This window comes from Excalfactoria chinensis, chromosome 2, assembly GCF_039878825.1.
Source record: "Excalfactoria chinensis isolate bCotChi1 chromosome 2, bCotChi1.hap2, whole genome shotgun sequence".
NCBI lineage: Eukaryota > Metazoa > Chordata > Aves > Galliformes > Phasianidae > Excalfactoria > Excalfactoria chinensis.
Genome location: NC_092826.1, coordinates 81,603,013 through 81,619,946, shown reverse-complemented (window position 1 = coordinate 81,619,946; position 16,934 = coordinate 81,603,013). Strand labels below are relative to the sequence as shown.

The 16,934-nt window shown below is 39.9% G+C and overlaps 1 protein-coding gene across 1 annotated transcript in view; it reads left to right on the top strand.

Moving 5' to 3' along the window:
• Positions 1-2,283: 2,283 nt before the first annotated feature.
• The window catches only part of LOC140247898 (orofacial cleft 1 candidate gene 1 protein homolog), a 38,965-nt gene continuing 24,314 nt past the window's right edge, over positions 2,284-16,934 (top strand). The window contains exons 1-3 of the mRNA XM_072328102.1: positions 2,284-2,295; positions 8,012-8,078; positions 8,386-8,562. Of these exons, the coding sequence (XP_072184203.1) occupies positions 2,284-2,295; positions 8,012-8,078; positions 8,386-8,562 (256 nt within the window). The remainder of the gene's footprint in view (positions 2,296-8,011; positions 8,079-8,385; positions 8,563-16,934) is intronic.

Here is a 16,934-nt window from a genome sequence, read left to right as displayed (position 1 = left end):
GACACTGCGAGCCAACAAAATAAAACAGCAGGCGTTACTTTTGGAGCAGCATATTTGCCTCTAGCATTGCCCTAAATAGGTTTTTTTGTGTGTATGTGTGCAGTCAAAATCATGCACAAAATATAGCAAATTTTTTTTTAAGAGCTGATGTACAGTTCAGTGCTTTTAAATGACATTCTGCTTTAACTGGGAGACCATGTTATTTAAAAATCACTTAAAAAAAAAAAAAAAAAGAAAAGCCTTTTATATTGGAAAAGAACAAACAAAACTCGTTTGCTGGGTGTGGACTGTGATATGGACAGGAAGGGAGAAGCCAGGACGATGTCAGTGCTGAGGTTCCTGCTGCCTTGACACTGCATCAAGGGGGATTTTGTGGTCTCTTGTGGCTTTGAAAGAGTCCTAGTTGCTGTACCTTTGGCTCCTCTTCAAAGAGCAGATGTTGACCACAGATAAAAATACTGTATTTACAGCTTATATCTTTCAGTTCTTTCTACTGGCCACTTCTTTTGATTCTACCCTTTAAAGGAGAAGAGTCATTTCAAGATTGTATTGCCTTTGGTTCATTGTGAGTTTGTTTGTTTTCCTAATTGAGCCATTATATGTAATCAGAGAATCATTAAGGTTGGAAAAGAGCACTAAGATCACCTGGTCCAACTGCCAACTCATCCATGGCTACCAACCCCACATCTATGCAGTTCTTGAGCACCTCCACGGAGGGTGACTCCACCACCCCCCTGGGAAGACTGTGCCGCTGCTTCACAGCTTTTTATGAGAAGAAACGTTTTCTAATATCCAACCTGAATGAGCACTGTGCCATACTGTTGGACTAAAAAGAAAGTTATCCATGGCACCCAGAGGATGTATGATTGGGTTGGGTAAATGTGACCATAGCCTACTTTGTACGATTCTTGTGGTGGGGGGGTTATTTCAGCATCATAGCACTGGCATCTCAACCCCACGCATGGCCTTGGCAACCTGAGCAGGGCACCAAAATCCAGGGACGATGGCAAAGGTCAGCAGACTCTCAGCATTAGCAAGTCCTGGGCAGAGCTCAGCCCTTCATTCATTACTGAGTAACCAAAGTGACAATGCAGCCTTTTTCCGTAGAGAATTTGTGTCCCTGTTCACTGTCCATTGTGTTGATTTCAATGAAACCTAAGCGAATGCTTAGAATTAGGCACTTCTTTGCGTGGTGCCCTCAGGAGAGAGAGTTTCCTCAAGTGGGGCCAAACATGTACTTTGTACAGGGCATCCCCTGACCCAGAAGGTCAGTCGAATCTTCTCAGGGACTCTGAAGGGATATTTTTAATTGTTCAAAGTCTTGTTTTGTTTTCAGGCTCTGCAAAATAATCTGAAAATGTGTTTGTATAAAAGCATAAGGGAAAAGCTGGCAGAGGAAGAAGCTTGCTATTCATTGCGGTTCAGATCCTGTGACCGGGGTGTCAGACGGAGTTTTGCCATTGATTGCATTGAGCACAGGGGCAACTCATCTGGCCCTTAGGAAGGAATAATTTTTTTTTTTTTCCCACATAGAGAAAAAAGCAGCTGATGTAAAATTGAGACTTTTTTTTTGTTGTTGATGTGGCATATAGCTTGTAAAATTAGAGTGGACTTGCATAATGGTTTTAACCTCTGTGTGGAGAATAATTTCCATGCTTCTAATTGAGGTCCCATCACAAGGAGGGAGGCACAGGTGAGACCCATAATAGATGCAGGATTGCAAAAGCATTCTTAGTCTGTTAGATTTGACACTACAGTTTTCACATTAGGTATAGTCCATAACAAACTTCATGTCGCTTAGTGCTTACTGTCCATGGGTAGGAATTACCCACTTCTGGCGGGTTCGTTCTTCTGAGACTGTTGTGTCTGAGCTTAAATTACTTTTCTGAGGTGGAAGGGCATATATGTATAAGTTGCTCTGAAAGTAATGCCTCCTGTTTATTTCCATGGAAACTAGAACAGATTGGGCAAGCATCAATGACTGTTAGTGGGTGCCTATGTAATAAAATAGGAGGCATTATTTTCAGAGCAGCCCTCATTTTTTAATGTGATCTGATGTAGAGTTTTTGAAAAGGTGAAGCATTACTTCCTCACTGTTTCTTTTGCTAGGTAGGAGAGGGGCTGCGGTGGCAGAAGTCCCCATCCCAGCAGATTTCTAGGCTGATGCTCTGCAATTCTGTGTGTTTAAACCCAAGTGAGTGGACTGAAATTCTGAGGATTTCCCTCTATTTCGTTCCAGGAGGAAGTGCTTTTAGCTGCAGATCTGAGAAAGGACAGGCTGGTATGGAGAAAGAGGTAAGTGAAGAAAAAAACCCACTTAAAAAAAAAAAAGGAAAATGGAAAGGGCTGCTCCTAGTATTGCTATTTCATAATATTATTTGTAGTGTGATGGGAGGGAAGTCAGCAGACACGTAGGCTCCTTTATATCATTGACAAGTCAAGGGGATGATTAACGAGAGTACCAGACAATGTAATGGTAGGAGAAGGCCCACAGAAGTTAAACAAAAGTGCCTTCAGAATTTAGAGAATTCCCATGATCCATAGTAGGACCTCATTGTGCTTGTCTACTGTTTCTATTTTTGATTAGATTTATAAACACAGCACCACATATTTTCATGTGGCTCGTAGCCCCAGGGCAGAGCGAGATTGACTGCGCTGAAACTGTGAGGCTTGTGAATTTCGGGCCAGGGATGGAGTGAAATAAGTAGTGTAATTGTTTTTGTGGAGTGACCGTGGGACCTCCTCTGTTCTGAATTACACATGGTTCAACCCTTTGACCTAACCAACCTCGGCAATGCCTGGTAGATCTCCTAAAGCTGTGCTGAAAGGTCCTATCAGTGACATGTTGGAACATTATCTGTCATGTGAGATGTGTGCCAACAACCATATTAAACTACATTAATTACTAGTGAGGCAATGTTTGTGACAATCTCAACTTCATTTAACCCATCATCATGTTAGTTATTGTTTAAACAGGAAGTACAAGTGGGGACAATTTATGAAATCAAAATGTACCACCAGTGTTTTCTTTAATAAGTTGTATGTTTTACTTTGTTTTATTTCCATCCATCTTTTTTTTTTTTTCCTTGGCATTTTTGTTCTTGTCATCAGCTCTGTAGACTGAGTTTTGGAGGGGTTTTCTATTTTAAGACTAACCAGGGAAAATACTGCTTCTTAATAGCTAAACTCACATGCCAATGTAATTGTTATTTCTTCCAGCATAGTGGTAACTGATACCACAGCTGACTGGAAACACAGCTCTTGGTTTCCTAGCAAGAAGCAAATGCGCTAAGGTAGTTTATGTAAGACTGTAAGATCACACGTAGGGTATTTGCTTGATTTATACCTTCCCACCTTCACACTCCTGCTAATGCATCTCTGTACAGCAGTGCTTGCACACCTCTGGAGCAGGAGTGAAGCACAGGCTTCCGTGCTGCAATTCTTTGAGAACATTTTTTTTCATAGAGCTGAGCCCTTGGGTACCTGAGCATACTGTGGGTCCTCAAAAGGCAGCCCAGGGTGTACAAACTCAGGACCTGTTGTGCCTAGCTGCACTTGGCATTATAATAGACCAGACACATAAGGTTACGTTTTCAACCTCCACACCAAGCTGCTTTTCTTCAGCGGGTTTTTCCTTCCAGTCGCGTTTTCCAGCTAGCAGGGGCTGAAATGAAGAGGGTGTTTATTTATTTTGTTTTTTAATTGCTGCAGAGTCAGCTAAAAAATATGTTTGACCCTACCAAGTGTCATCCTCATTAGCAATGAAGAGTTTGCTCTCTGCAAAATCTAATGTGGAGCGCTTAAAGCAGACAGGTGCAAATTACAAGCTGTTTCTCTTTGGCTGCCATCCCTTAAATAGACAAAAGTAATGGGCTGGGAGGAGGGAGAAGGTTCCAGCTCCAGCTGCATAAAGGAAAGCCTTAACAGGGACTTACCAGCTGGTTTCAAGAATTAAATTCTGTAAATACCAACTCACAGGGTTGTGTGCTGCTTGCAGAGGAATATGTTTTTAGGAAGGCTCCATCCCTTTTTACGCACGCACGCTGTTCTTTGAAAACTGCTCTGTGTTATGTTTAAAGGCTAATGGTCTCACAGAAGTGAATAAGAACAGAAGCCAACATACCTGTTCCTGCTTACTGTCATTACATTCCTTAGAGCATTTCAGGCATTATTAGGTTCCTGGAGCCCTACCAGATTGACAGTATTTCCAGCTACTTCTCTGTTGGCTGTGTTCAAACAAGGCCCCAAAGGAAAAAAACAAACAACAACCCACAACAAAAAACAAGAACAAAACCACGGATGAATCTGCTGAGCTAGTTTGCTGATGTTAGAAACAGTTGTTCATATTAAGAACACCTAATTTAATTTCATGAAAGAGACATAACATGCCAGTATGTGTATGAATCTAAGGTATGCATTTCCTAAAAGGAACTAAAACTCTGTCATTCCAAAGTTGCTCTTCTTTTTGACTTCCAGCTTGCATAGGGACTGCTGTCTGGAAGCAGTAACTTTAACTTTAACTCTAAGGCTGCTGATGAGGTCTGTCTGTGTGATCTTCGTAAGCAGATAAGGGTAGGGAGACAGCTCAGAGCAGAGCTTGTTTACAGCAGGACAGAAGAAAACAGCTAGACATAAATGAGGGCTGACGGTTTCATGAAGCACAATTGGTTGATCACAGATTCAATATGACTGCCCTGAACTGAGCGATGATCCGTACAGTATGCAAAATTCACTTTCTTGCTGGTCTGTGCCCACCAGCCTTCCAGCAGCTTTCCCAGAGCCCCTCAGCCACGGCTTTGAGTGGAACCAGAGCTGAACGCAGCATTGTTGTACCCAATTCCTTTTGACAACAATCACATTCTTTTAAAAACTTCATAGGTTTTAGTTGTCACTGGTTATAAATGAGGGTTTTCTTTTTTTTTTTTTTTTTTTTTTTTTTTTTTCTCCCCCTTGCTGCTGCTGTTGCAGTGCTCACTACTCTTGCACAGACCTGGGCTCCCCAGTTTTGGATACTTTTGTTTTTCCTTTGTTTAAATTGATGTTGTTAAGCAGACCGCACGCCTTAATGCCAACAGTGCACATGGTGGTGACTGCAAAAAGGCATGTAAAGGTTTAGGTCGCTTTGAATTACATGCTGATTACTCTGTGTTGTGCTCAGCTACTTCCATATCCCCTTGCCTTTGTCACAATGCATGATACTCAAGTTAAAAAAAACCAACAATACTAATATACATTTTTAATAAAACAAATAAAAGGCACGACTTTGAACTCATCTTTGGACCGTGTTCTACAGCTAGACGGTGAATTATGGACAGAAATGCAGACATCTGCATTCTTCTGGGTATGGTCACACAACTGGATGTTGCCTGCAAGTTGTCACTGAGAAGGCTTTCTTCTGTTTGCTGTTGGAAATCTAAGTTTTGTAGATACGTGAAATGATTAAAGGACAATCACTTTAGACATGAATTTGCATAAATACGTAAGTTAATGAGTAGTGACTAATGATAAAGTGAATATAGAATGCCACTGGGTAATTTTGTGCCTATTGTCTGATAAGAAGACAAAGTATCATAAGGGGGGGTCGCTGGGGAAGGAAATCTAAAATAAAGGAAAAAAACCAAAAGGACGTAATTTACAGTACATAGAGGTGCCCATATGTAAACAAGTATTGAAGAATTGGGTGGAGACAGATAGATATGAAAGGAGAACTCATTTAATTTCCTCTGAAGCACAGAGTGGCAAGAACATGTGTTGATTACACAAAGGCTACCGAACTGCTCCATTATTTAGTTACTTCAAGAAATAATCCTGGAAGGATTTCGCCCTGCTGTAGAAAATCAGGTGTAGCTTTCATTCTATAAATATGAACTCACTGAAAACACCTTTTCAAAGCCTAATCACATTAAGGGACAAGGGCATTGTTTCTCTCAAAGTTCTTTGTAAATAAGAGTCACAAGCATGCTGCATCAAAACTTAAAATATTCATCTGTGATTGAATGGATGAAGTGCAGAAGAACATACACGGCTGTGTCTCTGAAAAACAGTATTTGGTGCTAACTGTACTAAGTGTAAGGAAGCCAAATAATGGCAATAAAATCCCACAGTGTGTATTTTGTAGGTCTGGAGGAAGAGGAATACTTTTCTTTTTTTCCCTTCTTTTATTTTTTTCTCCTCATACTGTGAAAGAAGTGTTGTGTTTTGCAGAATATAGCAATTCAGAGCTGACTATGGCAAATACAGCCTGCAGTATACCAGTTTAACAATTTGTCCTAGAATTTTTGTCTGGATGTTATTTCTTTTGCTGTTAATGTTTAAAGCTTTGTGTTGTGATTATACACAATTTAATAAGAACAGTTAAGATACAGCAGTTTTATAAATGCTGCTGGCATATTTAAAACTGTCTGAATTAAGATATTGGGAATGCTAGTAATGCATCAGTTTGTTAATGCTGAAAAATTTATAGGATTCTAAAGATGCTCACTAAGCTAACGTGTATTTTAGAAAGATTTTTCAGTTGTGGGGAAAACTTCAAAAGCAATATGGTGACTTTCTGAACCTATTGAATTATTGTCAAAATTACTATTAACTTCATTTGTGCCACACGCAGCTTGTAAGAATTAATTCTGTTGCTTTGGTATTTACTGTAGCTTCCAGAATGCGTTTAGTTTGTTTTTGCATGTTTACATTTTTGTAGGACAGTAGTCATCTTGACTTAGAGGAATTCTACTGTTGTCAGACTAGCATTTACACATATATGCATATATACATATATATCAAGTTATTAATATCTATATTAATCTGCCAATACTATGGTTCTATTGTTTTTGACAGATTTATTGATTGTGTGTTGCAAGCATTGTTTTTTACTGGAAATTGATACCCACAATCAAATGGGAAAGATGGATACTCTAAAAATTGCAATTTTTCAATTATTCTTGCAATTAATCCTTTTGTATTGACAGTTTCCAGGAGCTGTGTTGCCAGGAGTGGTCTTTATCACTGGACAATTAAGCAACTGGCTTAAAAAAAATAGTGCTCATTTCAGGAACTGCCATGCAACATTTGAAAATAAATTGGTGTGAGCTGTTTTCTTTTGGCTTTGATTAATACTCCCAGATGTGCTTTGTTTTAGATAATCTTTGCCTACTCTGACTGTTAGTGTTCATTGTTAGTATCTGTAGCCTAGGCACGAGCTCATGTGAAGTCTTGCTAGTGCTGTACAGGATTTTGTACCAATGCAGACTTTAGCACATGGACCTTCCTGTTGGTACCAATATGACCATGTTCCTTCTGGGCCTTGCTTCCCCATGGGAATAAATTTAGAACTTGTCATAGCACCTTTCTTCCAAGTTCTCTATCTTTTTATTCACCGTAGCTGTTACTGGTACATATCCAACATTAAATTAACTTTTCATTGTTCTATTGAGTCCTCTCCCCTGGACTGTTGTCTCCCTTTTGTGACCTCTCAGTGTAAATTATTTGGGATTGTGTCCATTTCATCATCTCGTATGAAAGTGTGGAGCTCATTCATTTTCAGCTGCCCTGTGATGAACAACTACACTGATTATGTAATTGGACCTATGAAATGCAGAAGGGGGGGCATCAGGGGAGCCTCTCTGTGAATAACATGCATAGTCAAACTTTTCAAAATGAAGCACTGCAGTTCTGCAAGTGAAATAAAGCAGTTGCGTACTCCAAAGACAAATCTTATTCTTAATTTGTTGAGGCTCCTTTGCATTAATTAAAACTGGTTAAAAAAAAAACACACACACACAAAAAATCACAGTATTTTAATGTGACCTTCATTTGGCATTTGTTTTAACTTTTCTTCTCCTATTTTATTTAATTCTTCCACTGCTGTTGTTCAATTAGTGTTTGACCCCTTTAGCAGAGATGTAAATTAAATGACATTTCAATGCCATCCCATATTTAAAATACTGTGTTAGTTGTGGATCATAAAGGATGATCTTCGTTCTTTAGCTAATTTATTCATTTAACAATTTCCCTCCAGAAGTTCCAGCAGAAGGCTCTGAAGCAAACTAAGCAGAAGAAATCCAAGTCGGCTGAATTTCTGATGGGTGAGCCTTGCTTGATGAGTTATTGCTCATAATTTGTGTAAGGATTAATTAACTAATTACAGACAAATGGCTGTGGGCGAAATTTTGCTCTTGCTTGTCAGGGTGCAATTTGTAATTATTTTAATCATTTATTCTTTTTTTTTTTTTTTTTTTTTTAGAGTTAATTTTAACCTAATTCTGTTTTGGCGACATTTGAGGACGATACACTTGAGTCTTTCAGCAAAGGAATTACTAGAAGGAATTTTCTGCTTGTCATTGAAATACACTTTGCTATAATGTGCTCTTCTGACCTCCTTGTTTTCTGTAGTAAAAGAAGAGAGAGCAGCAACAGAAGGCATTGAAAATCCAGCTTTTAACATCAGCAGCACAGATCTTTCAGCATATCAGACTTCAGAGGAGGAAGTTATTAGACATGACAAGCTGCATAGCACCCTTGCAGCTCACCAACAAAAACTCAGGCTGCAAGCCCATGCTGAACCAAGAGGTGAGGCATCAAACCGGATTACCCTCAAACGGAGTGACAGTGGTTGCATTCCTCATCGAACCTGCACATTCCACCGGGTGTTCCCATCCTGATGCATCCCAGCATCCACCTCCCAAAGCCCAAATGCCTCTGAAAACATTGGGTGCTTGCAGGTTTAGGGATCTGTGCTCCGTTTTTGTATTTGGCTGGCTTCTTTTACTGTGGATGCAGGTTGCGCTGTGTTCCCCCCAAGCAGATGGGAGTGCGGGGAGCCAGCTCTTCTTATGGTGAGTCCCCTTAATTTGTACCAGGTTGGATTTCGGAGGCACTGTAGCAGACAGATGCTTCTCCCTTGCTGGCTCCCGAGCATTGAGTAGCTTTAAACGGCTTACAGATCAGTGATTGATTGTTGTCCACAGATCTCCCATATGCCCTCAGTCAATCGGCATCTTGCCTCTGCTTCTTTATATTTTTTTCAGCCACTTGTGCTCAAATATTTTGAGCAGAGAGTCCTGTTTGCTCAGCTTTTCCAGGGAAGCGATCCTTCACAACCTGGTTTGTAAGCTCAACTGTGAAGTGGCACCTAAAAGAGAGCCTGTCTCATGAAGCAACATTTATTATTTAGGGGAGTGAAAACTGTTAGGTTTTTTGGTGACGTTGGTTTTTTGTATTGTAGAAGTTTGGTGTGATTAAAGAATGGCTTGGGTTGGAAGGGACCTTAAAGCCTATCCAGTTCCAACCCCCTGCTGTGGGCAGGATTGTTGTCCACCAGATCAGGCTGCCCAGGGCCATTCAACCTGGGTTGGTGAGAAAATACAGTGAGGAAAAAGGTGAGAAAAAGAGTGTAGAGACATCTGATGAGTTATATGAGGAAAATCTTGGACTAAGTTCTAAAGCAAATGCAATAGTTTCTGAAGTCAGACTAAAAATCTTCCCTAAATATGCACTGAAAATATCCCTGTATTGGACTGTGTGGTATCCTTATCTTCAAGTGGACTGTAATGAACCATGAATATGTGAATGTACATACAAGGCCTTAGATGTCCCAAGGTACCAAAGTAAAGAATACGACTTTGAGGTGTCCAGCTCACCCAGTGCTTCCTATCAAACTCCCAAGCAGCAATGCCACTTGGTGAGCACCCTTGAGTACTCAAGCAGGTATTTAGATATGCAAACACAGACTAGTGATCCAAACTTCAGGTATTTGCTTTTAAAACTCTGGATCTTGTTGTGTTAATATTTTATCTTCACGGGGCCAGAGAGCCCATGACAACTGATAGCCTCTCTCACAGTTAGGTCTGGCTTTCCATTTAGCTTTCACGTGACTGCATAGTGCCACATGGAGTAGGAATTCTCTCTCTTTGCAGCCTGTCAGAACAGTGATTAAGCAGACAAAGGGATTGATTATTTTTTAATGAAATAGTCTATCTGGTAAAAATGAAGTTGAGCTCACTGGAGACTGTCCATACTTTCAGTCGCTGCTTCAGAAGTTCATGAATAGTTTCTTCAAGAAAGGAACACTCTTAAAGACTAAAATGTGTTTTTAAGTGCATTATGGTTAGTTCTTCATTCACAATATCATTTAAAAAACAACAAAAGCCAAGAGCAGAAATTGTTCTTTTTGCCTGGAATGGATCAGCTTGATTGACAAAATGATTTGTTAGTGGGAGAGGAAAGCTTACTAAGAGTTAAATATTTTGTTTCCCCAAACGCATTCTCCTTTGCAGTCTTCTACCCGTCCAGTTAACCAGAAGACCAGTTATTCACATAGCTCTGCCTCTAATTCATGCAGCTGTTAAAAATAAATAAATAAATAAATAAAAAATCATCCATTTATGTCATCATAAAAAAAAAGTCTAGATTGGAAGAGGTCTCTAGAGATCATCTGGTCCGACCTTGCGTTAAATTATTCTTAGTCTAACTTCTGTCAGGACTTGTTTGGCAGTCACAGGGGCCAGTTCAAACTTATCACGGGCTGCTAACAAAACAACAGCTTCAAGCCTGACCAGAAACCTGGGAAAAATTGAGCTAAACCTTCTGGTACCTCCTGAGCTAATTTTCCCCACCCCCAAGTGTAATAATACTTAACTGAAGAGGAAATGGAAAAAGCCAGCTACATAGAAAAGCATGGTATTGCATGATCGTAGTGGCAATAAATGATAGTGTTTCATGGTCCTCTCTATGACCACAAGGTTCTCCTCTAGCTCTCAGAGACCCCAGGCTGAGTCTAGGTTACTTGACAGGGAGTAGCACTGGTCAACTCTACTGCTTGGTGTTAAACTATACAATGTAAAAGCAGTTATAACCTTAAGCACAGTTATTTAATTGCAGTGTTTAGCAGATTACAGGTTTAGAACGCTATGTAAATATCAGGCTGGATTTAGTGCTGAGCGCTTGGAGGCATGGTGCTGAGATGGCATTGCCTTTTCATTGTCTTTCCATCTGTCACCTGTGTGCACAATGGCAGCAAATGGTAGCTACAGGAGTGCTTGCATTTCCTCCATCCTACAGTAGCATCACAGCCTGTTCCTCCTTCTGTGACTGCTGGAGGGAAGCATTCTCTAGAAAAACCTCCACCTACTTTTGAGATGCCTTCTCACACACCTCCATGTTGAGAATACAGGAAAGGAGTGTATATAGTCAGCTGTGTGTTCAAGACAGCCTCAAAGTCTGTTCCTGGAATTTGACACACTGTGCAAAATACAGATTATTTAGGGATGAAATAGCCTGTGCAGAAGCCCATCACATTGCAGCTTGCTTGCAGCTGGCCCCTAACCACCTTAATTCACACGTATGATAGAGCTATATTGACTTTTCCATTCCCTTTCCTCAGATAACAGTACATCACCTGAAAATGAGTTTGTGAACTGAGTTTTGCCTTGAATAGCTGATGAAATATTTCCAGTTTAAAAAGTTCAAGTATTTTTTCACAGAGGATTTAGTCCTGTGTAGAGCCAGGAGTTGCATTCGATGATCCTCATGGGTCTCTTCCAGCTCAGGATATTCTATGATTCTATACTCTTGTGACTCCGATAGTCCATTTTTTCCATCTGTCAGGCCATTTTATTCCTTACACAGTCATATTTTCAGTGATGGACCATATTCCAAATGTTATCATCATGAGCAGACAATTATTCAGGAATAAGCTGTTGTGTAACTTTCTGCTGCTGCTTTCCATTACCACTCTTATAGGACGGAGACCTGGTGTTGCTGTTAAATGTTATAGTGACCCAAGGGAACTGACTGCTTACTCAGATTTACTGATTTTCAGACACCTAAATGGCTACAGTGGGTTCTACCCTATTTTCTCTTCATGATATGGTGACCTTTTGCTGATCATTCCTAACCATCATGTTTGTTTCTTTCCCATATTTCTCATGAAATTAAGGTCATCTGGCAATTTGTGCAATTTATTTGTTCCTGAAAATGCTCAGTTTACTTGTGACTACATCCAACCAGCTCCTTCCTCCTTTCTTCGCCTCAGCAAATATCGTATTTTCCAGAAATTTTCATGTTAGCCATCCTAGTTGGAGGTCAAATAGTCAATAAGGAGACAACAGAAAAATATTTAGGATCATGTTACCTGTACCTGGAGTAAAGGATGGACATTTCAGGTGCACCTGAAATCAGGGTGAGTTCCCATTGGCTTTTTTTTTTTTTTTTCTTTTCTTTTTCCAGAAGTATTTAAATCCACAACACTTGGGAGAGTTCCCAGATGTTCAGGTGGGCTTGGTGAAGTCTATGTCTGGCAAACTGCCGTGGAGGAAGCACCAAACCGCCAGGAACCTGCCTGCCCTCTTGGGCTGAATGCAGAACACGAAGGCAGTTGCTCAACCTTGGATGAATGATGAATGTCACAAGAAATCCCTTAACAAAGGGCTATGTATTTAGTGTTTTATCATAGGCCTGCAAAGCAAACGTTAATCTTTTCCAGCATTCAGATCTTCAGCTATTGTGAATAGTTAATTTGCTAGTGGCTTACAGCTGTTTGTACTGCTTGGTGCTCACCACGGCCACAGAACTATAAGGCTCTGGTCCAGCTAATCCTGAGAAGAGCTCTGTGGGATGGCACTGTTCACATTTCTACAAGGTAGGTGAAATTTCTAGCCCAGGCATGCAGAGGGAATGTATGTCAGAACAAATTAGTCTGTGCTCTTTCTGGGATGCCAGTTACGCATGCAAGCTTCAGAATCCAGGCGCAGGGCTATCCAAGCATCCACCTTGCACCCGGCCTCTTCAGAGGCTGTGATAGTCTGTGGCTTTTGAATGGAAGATGAAAGGAAGGCTAATTGCCTTCTCCTGTACCCTGCACAGTAGTACAAAGGCTAGAGGCAGCCTGACCCTAAAAGTTGATGTTTCAGGTTGAATTGTCTCCAGATGATGAGGAGTGCTCATTTTTTTTCAACCATCCCCAATACACAAATCCTTTTTCTGAGCTAGATTATCTCCTAAAATCAAAAGCCCTAATTAATTCTACCACTTTATCTGCAATAGGCACTGTTAACATCTCATATCATGCTCCAATAAATATGCCCACAGAGATTAACAATGTTTAAAAAGAAAAAAGAGGGAAAGAAAGCTTGTTCAATTGAAGACCAAAAACTATTCTAATTAGCATAGGTATGGTATGGCATTAGCATGGCTATACTGCTTCTGGCAGCAAATTAGTATCTCTATGTAGTCTCCTGCTGCACCACCTCCTAGCTGCAGAGCTGGGCTGGACATATCTGTCATGGTGCTGCCTGCATCCTGTGGGGAACATCCCACTGCGAAATAGAGCAAATCTGCTCCTCATCAAAATCCAAAGTAGAGAGAAGCCTTTGCTAAGGGATGAGTTACTACTGAAGGTAGTTCAGCTGTGGCAGGGCAAAATAGGCATTTTTTTGCTCAGGCATGTAAATGAACAAAATCTTCGATCTGCAGTATGCAGACAAAAAGGGTTTTGGGAAGGAGCCACCTGGGATATCAACTTGATAATAAAAATACCAGCAAAAGCATCAGTAACACCAGTATGTTAAGAGAGAGTTCAGGCTTTTTGAATAGGCTAGTTTCATTCTAAGGAGTTGTTAGAATACTGGCTGGGGAGACAGTAAGCACAGATGAAAATAAAAAGGAGGCAACTGCTGGGAATTCTTGTTTATGCTGCCTGTGAAGAAAATGGGGCCTATGACATTGACATTGGCATTTGCATCTGACGTAAAGATTTACGTAAAGTATGGAGTTAGAAATGTGAATCGAAACTGTACCTTTTTTTTTTTTTTTTTTTTTTTTTTTTCTTAAGCAACAAGAAAGTTTATATGTAATAATTCAAGTTGTGTGTCTGTGGTTCCATGCTTTCTGATTTCAACAGGAACTTGAAATGGAAATGCCAAACCCGGTATACAGGGCATGATGGATCACCATGTATGCATAGGAATAAAAAGGGTTGTCATTGGAAGTAATTTTGCGTTGAATTACACAATGTGTAATCCAATTGAAATCAGCAGAACAGCACAAGGTGTAATGTAGTGTGCAAAACGTGTTTCATTGCATGCAATTTCGACAAAAGGGATACTGTACCACTCATCTAAGTAATGTGCTAAAATTGAATTTGTGAAAGGTATGGGGAGAAGAACTGTGAAGAGTGGATGCATTTTATAATTGGGAAATACCCTTTCAGAAGGTGACTGAATATATGCTTTTAGGGCTAATTTATAGCACTTGGGAATTCTTTGCTTCATAGTAGTGCTGTTGAAACCCTAAGCTTCTCACTGTTTCAGCAAGTTCCTTTGATGCAACTGCATAGGATCAGCCTGGTAGCACTCGGTCTCCATTTTCCCCACTGACCTATGTCATGTTATCTAACAGTGCTCCTAAACAAACTGCAACAACAGTAAATCTTTCTTCAGTTTTTCAGCCAGCAGCATTTCCCCAGGAAAACAGCAGGTCTTACACTGGTTTTCTTTAGCACAGGGCCCTCTGTTGCCTGTAGGAAAAGGAGTTAATCCCATGCTGTACATCTGCACAATGAGAAATGTGGTGAGTCTTCCAGGAGTGGACTGGGGTAAAGTGGGTGCAAAGAGTGTGGTGTTTCCCAAGGGCTAGGCAAGGCACAGCATGGGCCATGCCGCTCAGGCACATGAATGGCCCCTTCACCAGCATCTTGTCAAAGCTGACAAGTGAGATTATTCAAGACTTGCAATATAAAAATCAGATGCAGTTTTGTGGTTTGCTCATTACCCATCATCTCCACTGAGGATAAGGAAAATGACAAATGATAACTTTAAACTTTAAAAATCAAAAAGAAACTTGTTGATGGTAGTATTTAACAAGCTGTGTTTTCAAGATACAATCTGCTGTCCAGGCTCTTGCTGCCTGGCTACAAGTTTGAAGATGCCATTAAAGCCTATTTTTTCATTGAATTCTTCCTAGTGCTTATTAAAATTGGAAGTTCTGTATGTAAAACAGCCCACTCCCTGATATATTTGGTGATAGTCTGAAATGACTTCATGCTTCCCAGCAATCTTATTCTAGATCTGTATCTAGAACAATATAAATAATATTAATCTACAGCTATTGGTAATAATTTTAGATCTAAATCCAAAATAATAGTAATTTATCTTACCTAAGGCACTTAGCTTTTATATGTAATGCAGATCAGCTTATATATATTACAGTAAAGGCATTTGTGATGGCCACAAGTGGAGGCAGACATACCTGATACTATGGTTCAGGAACCACAACCAAAAATCCAAATTAAAATATAGTTCCGGGTTGACTTGTAATAATTTTCCATTATTTTCTGGCAAAACAAGAACAGGGATCACAGTTAATTTGTGGATTACATACCAAATTTCTGTCTTATTTAAAATGAAAACTTTCTTTCAAACATTTTCATAAGATGTGTGTAACTCAAAACTTAAATCAGTAGTAGAATGTAGGGGACAATGCAATAATCGCCTGTCATAAAAAATTCTTGCTGTCCCCATGACATGATATTGGTGTGGCCTGTCTGATTTCTTTCCAGAGTAGGAGATCTTGGAGAAGCGCAGCTTACTTGCACCATTTCTGTGGTATTCTCAGGACATGGACTGTATAATTGACTACAGACATCTTACCTTAAAAGCCATCTTAGAGTTTCATCCAGTCCTAGTAATGCGTGTGTAGTCCCATGGGCTGTGTTCAAGGATTATGCTAATTTTATTAGCAACTCCTCTTGATTTAATTAAACTATATGAATTCCCACCTGGTCACTATTATGCCAACACCCTTCCTTCCATTTTTATTTGAACTTATAGATAACTCTTGTTTTTGCTCTTTGGTTCTGATATTCTGAATTATCCATTGTGTTTTCCACATGAATTAGCACAATTTTGAAGGGAGTGAATAGAGTTTCTAACTCAGTTACTGAGTTTGAGTGATCCTCTGGTTCAAAGCAAATAGAACACATTTCCAAAGTCAGCTAGCTCTTCACAGCAGCAGATATTCAAAATAACTTGCTGTTTGAAAGCACCAAGCTGTCTGCTGCTGTTCAAAATACCTGCGAGCAAGCTCTGTATTAACATTTGCTTTGCTGTGTTTATACCATGAAGCAGAGCAATGTGAATTCCTTAGTGGACTGTTAATTTACATGTTATACACTTTCAAATATTTCCAAAAGCAAACGTGAAATGATTAGTAATCCATGCACGTGCTCACAAAGTGTTATTAGTAAAATGCCTTGGGCAGTAAGTTATGTTGACAAAAATTGATAATTTTATATTTTAAATCTAAAGTAACCTTCCCTACCCCAACAAAACCGAGGACCAGTCCAGAGTCCAAAGCTGCTGGTACTACCTGGAGCTGTGTTGTTCAGTTCTCAGTGTATGTTGAGCTGGGAGGAAAACAAAAAAGTAAAATGAGATTAGAGCAGGCATTTGAGGTTTGCAGGGATTTCTTCTCTTCAGAAAGCATCTCTGTAGGTTTTCTGTGGTGTCCCGTACTTTAAAATAGCTCATTCTCTTTAAAGTCATCATAAGGGGGTGATTCTGGCATTTACCAGACTTTCCACCTATAAGGATTTTTAAGTCTGAACATTGCTCTGGAGAAATCAAGCCTTATTCTTTTCATTTTTGTATGACTTTGTGTCTGCAGTTATCCTGACTGAGCCAAAGCTCTGAATGAAAAGCCTCATGCTCCACAGAAAACAGTTAAGTTTGTGCTATTTTAGAAAGGACCAAAACCCAATCTTGTTAATAGTTTTGTCCGTGTATCTCCTTTCTGAATAATAGTTTCCATGCCTTGTAGACTTAGATACAACATGACGCTTCCTCCTAAATGCCAATTATTCTGTTGTGACGAGTTCTGCAAAAATCTGCTCCTCCGAGCTTAGTCCCAAACCCAAGGGATAAAGAATATAGTGTATTAAAATTCAC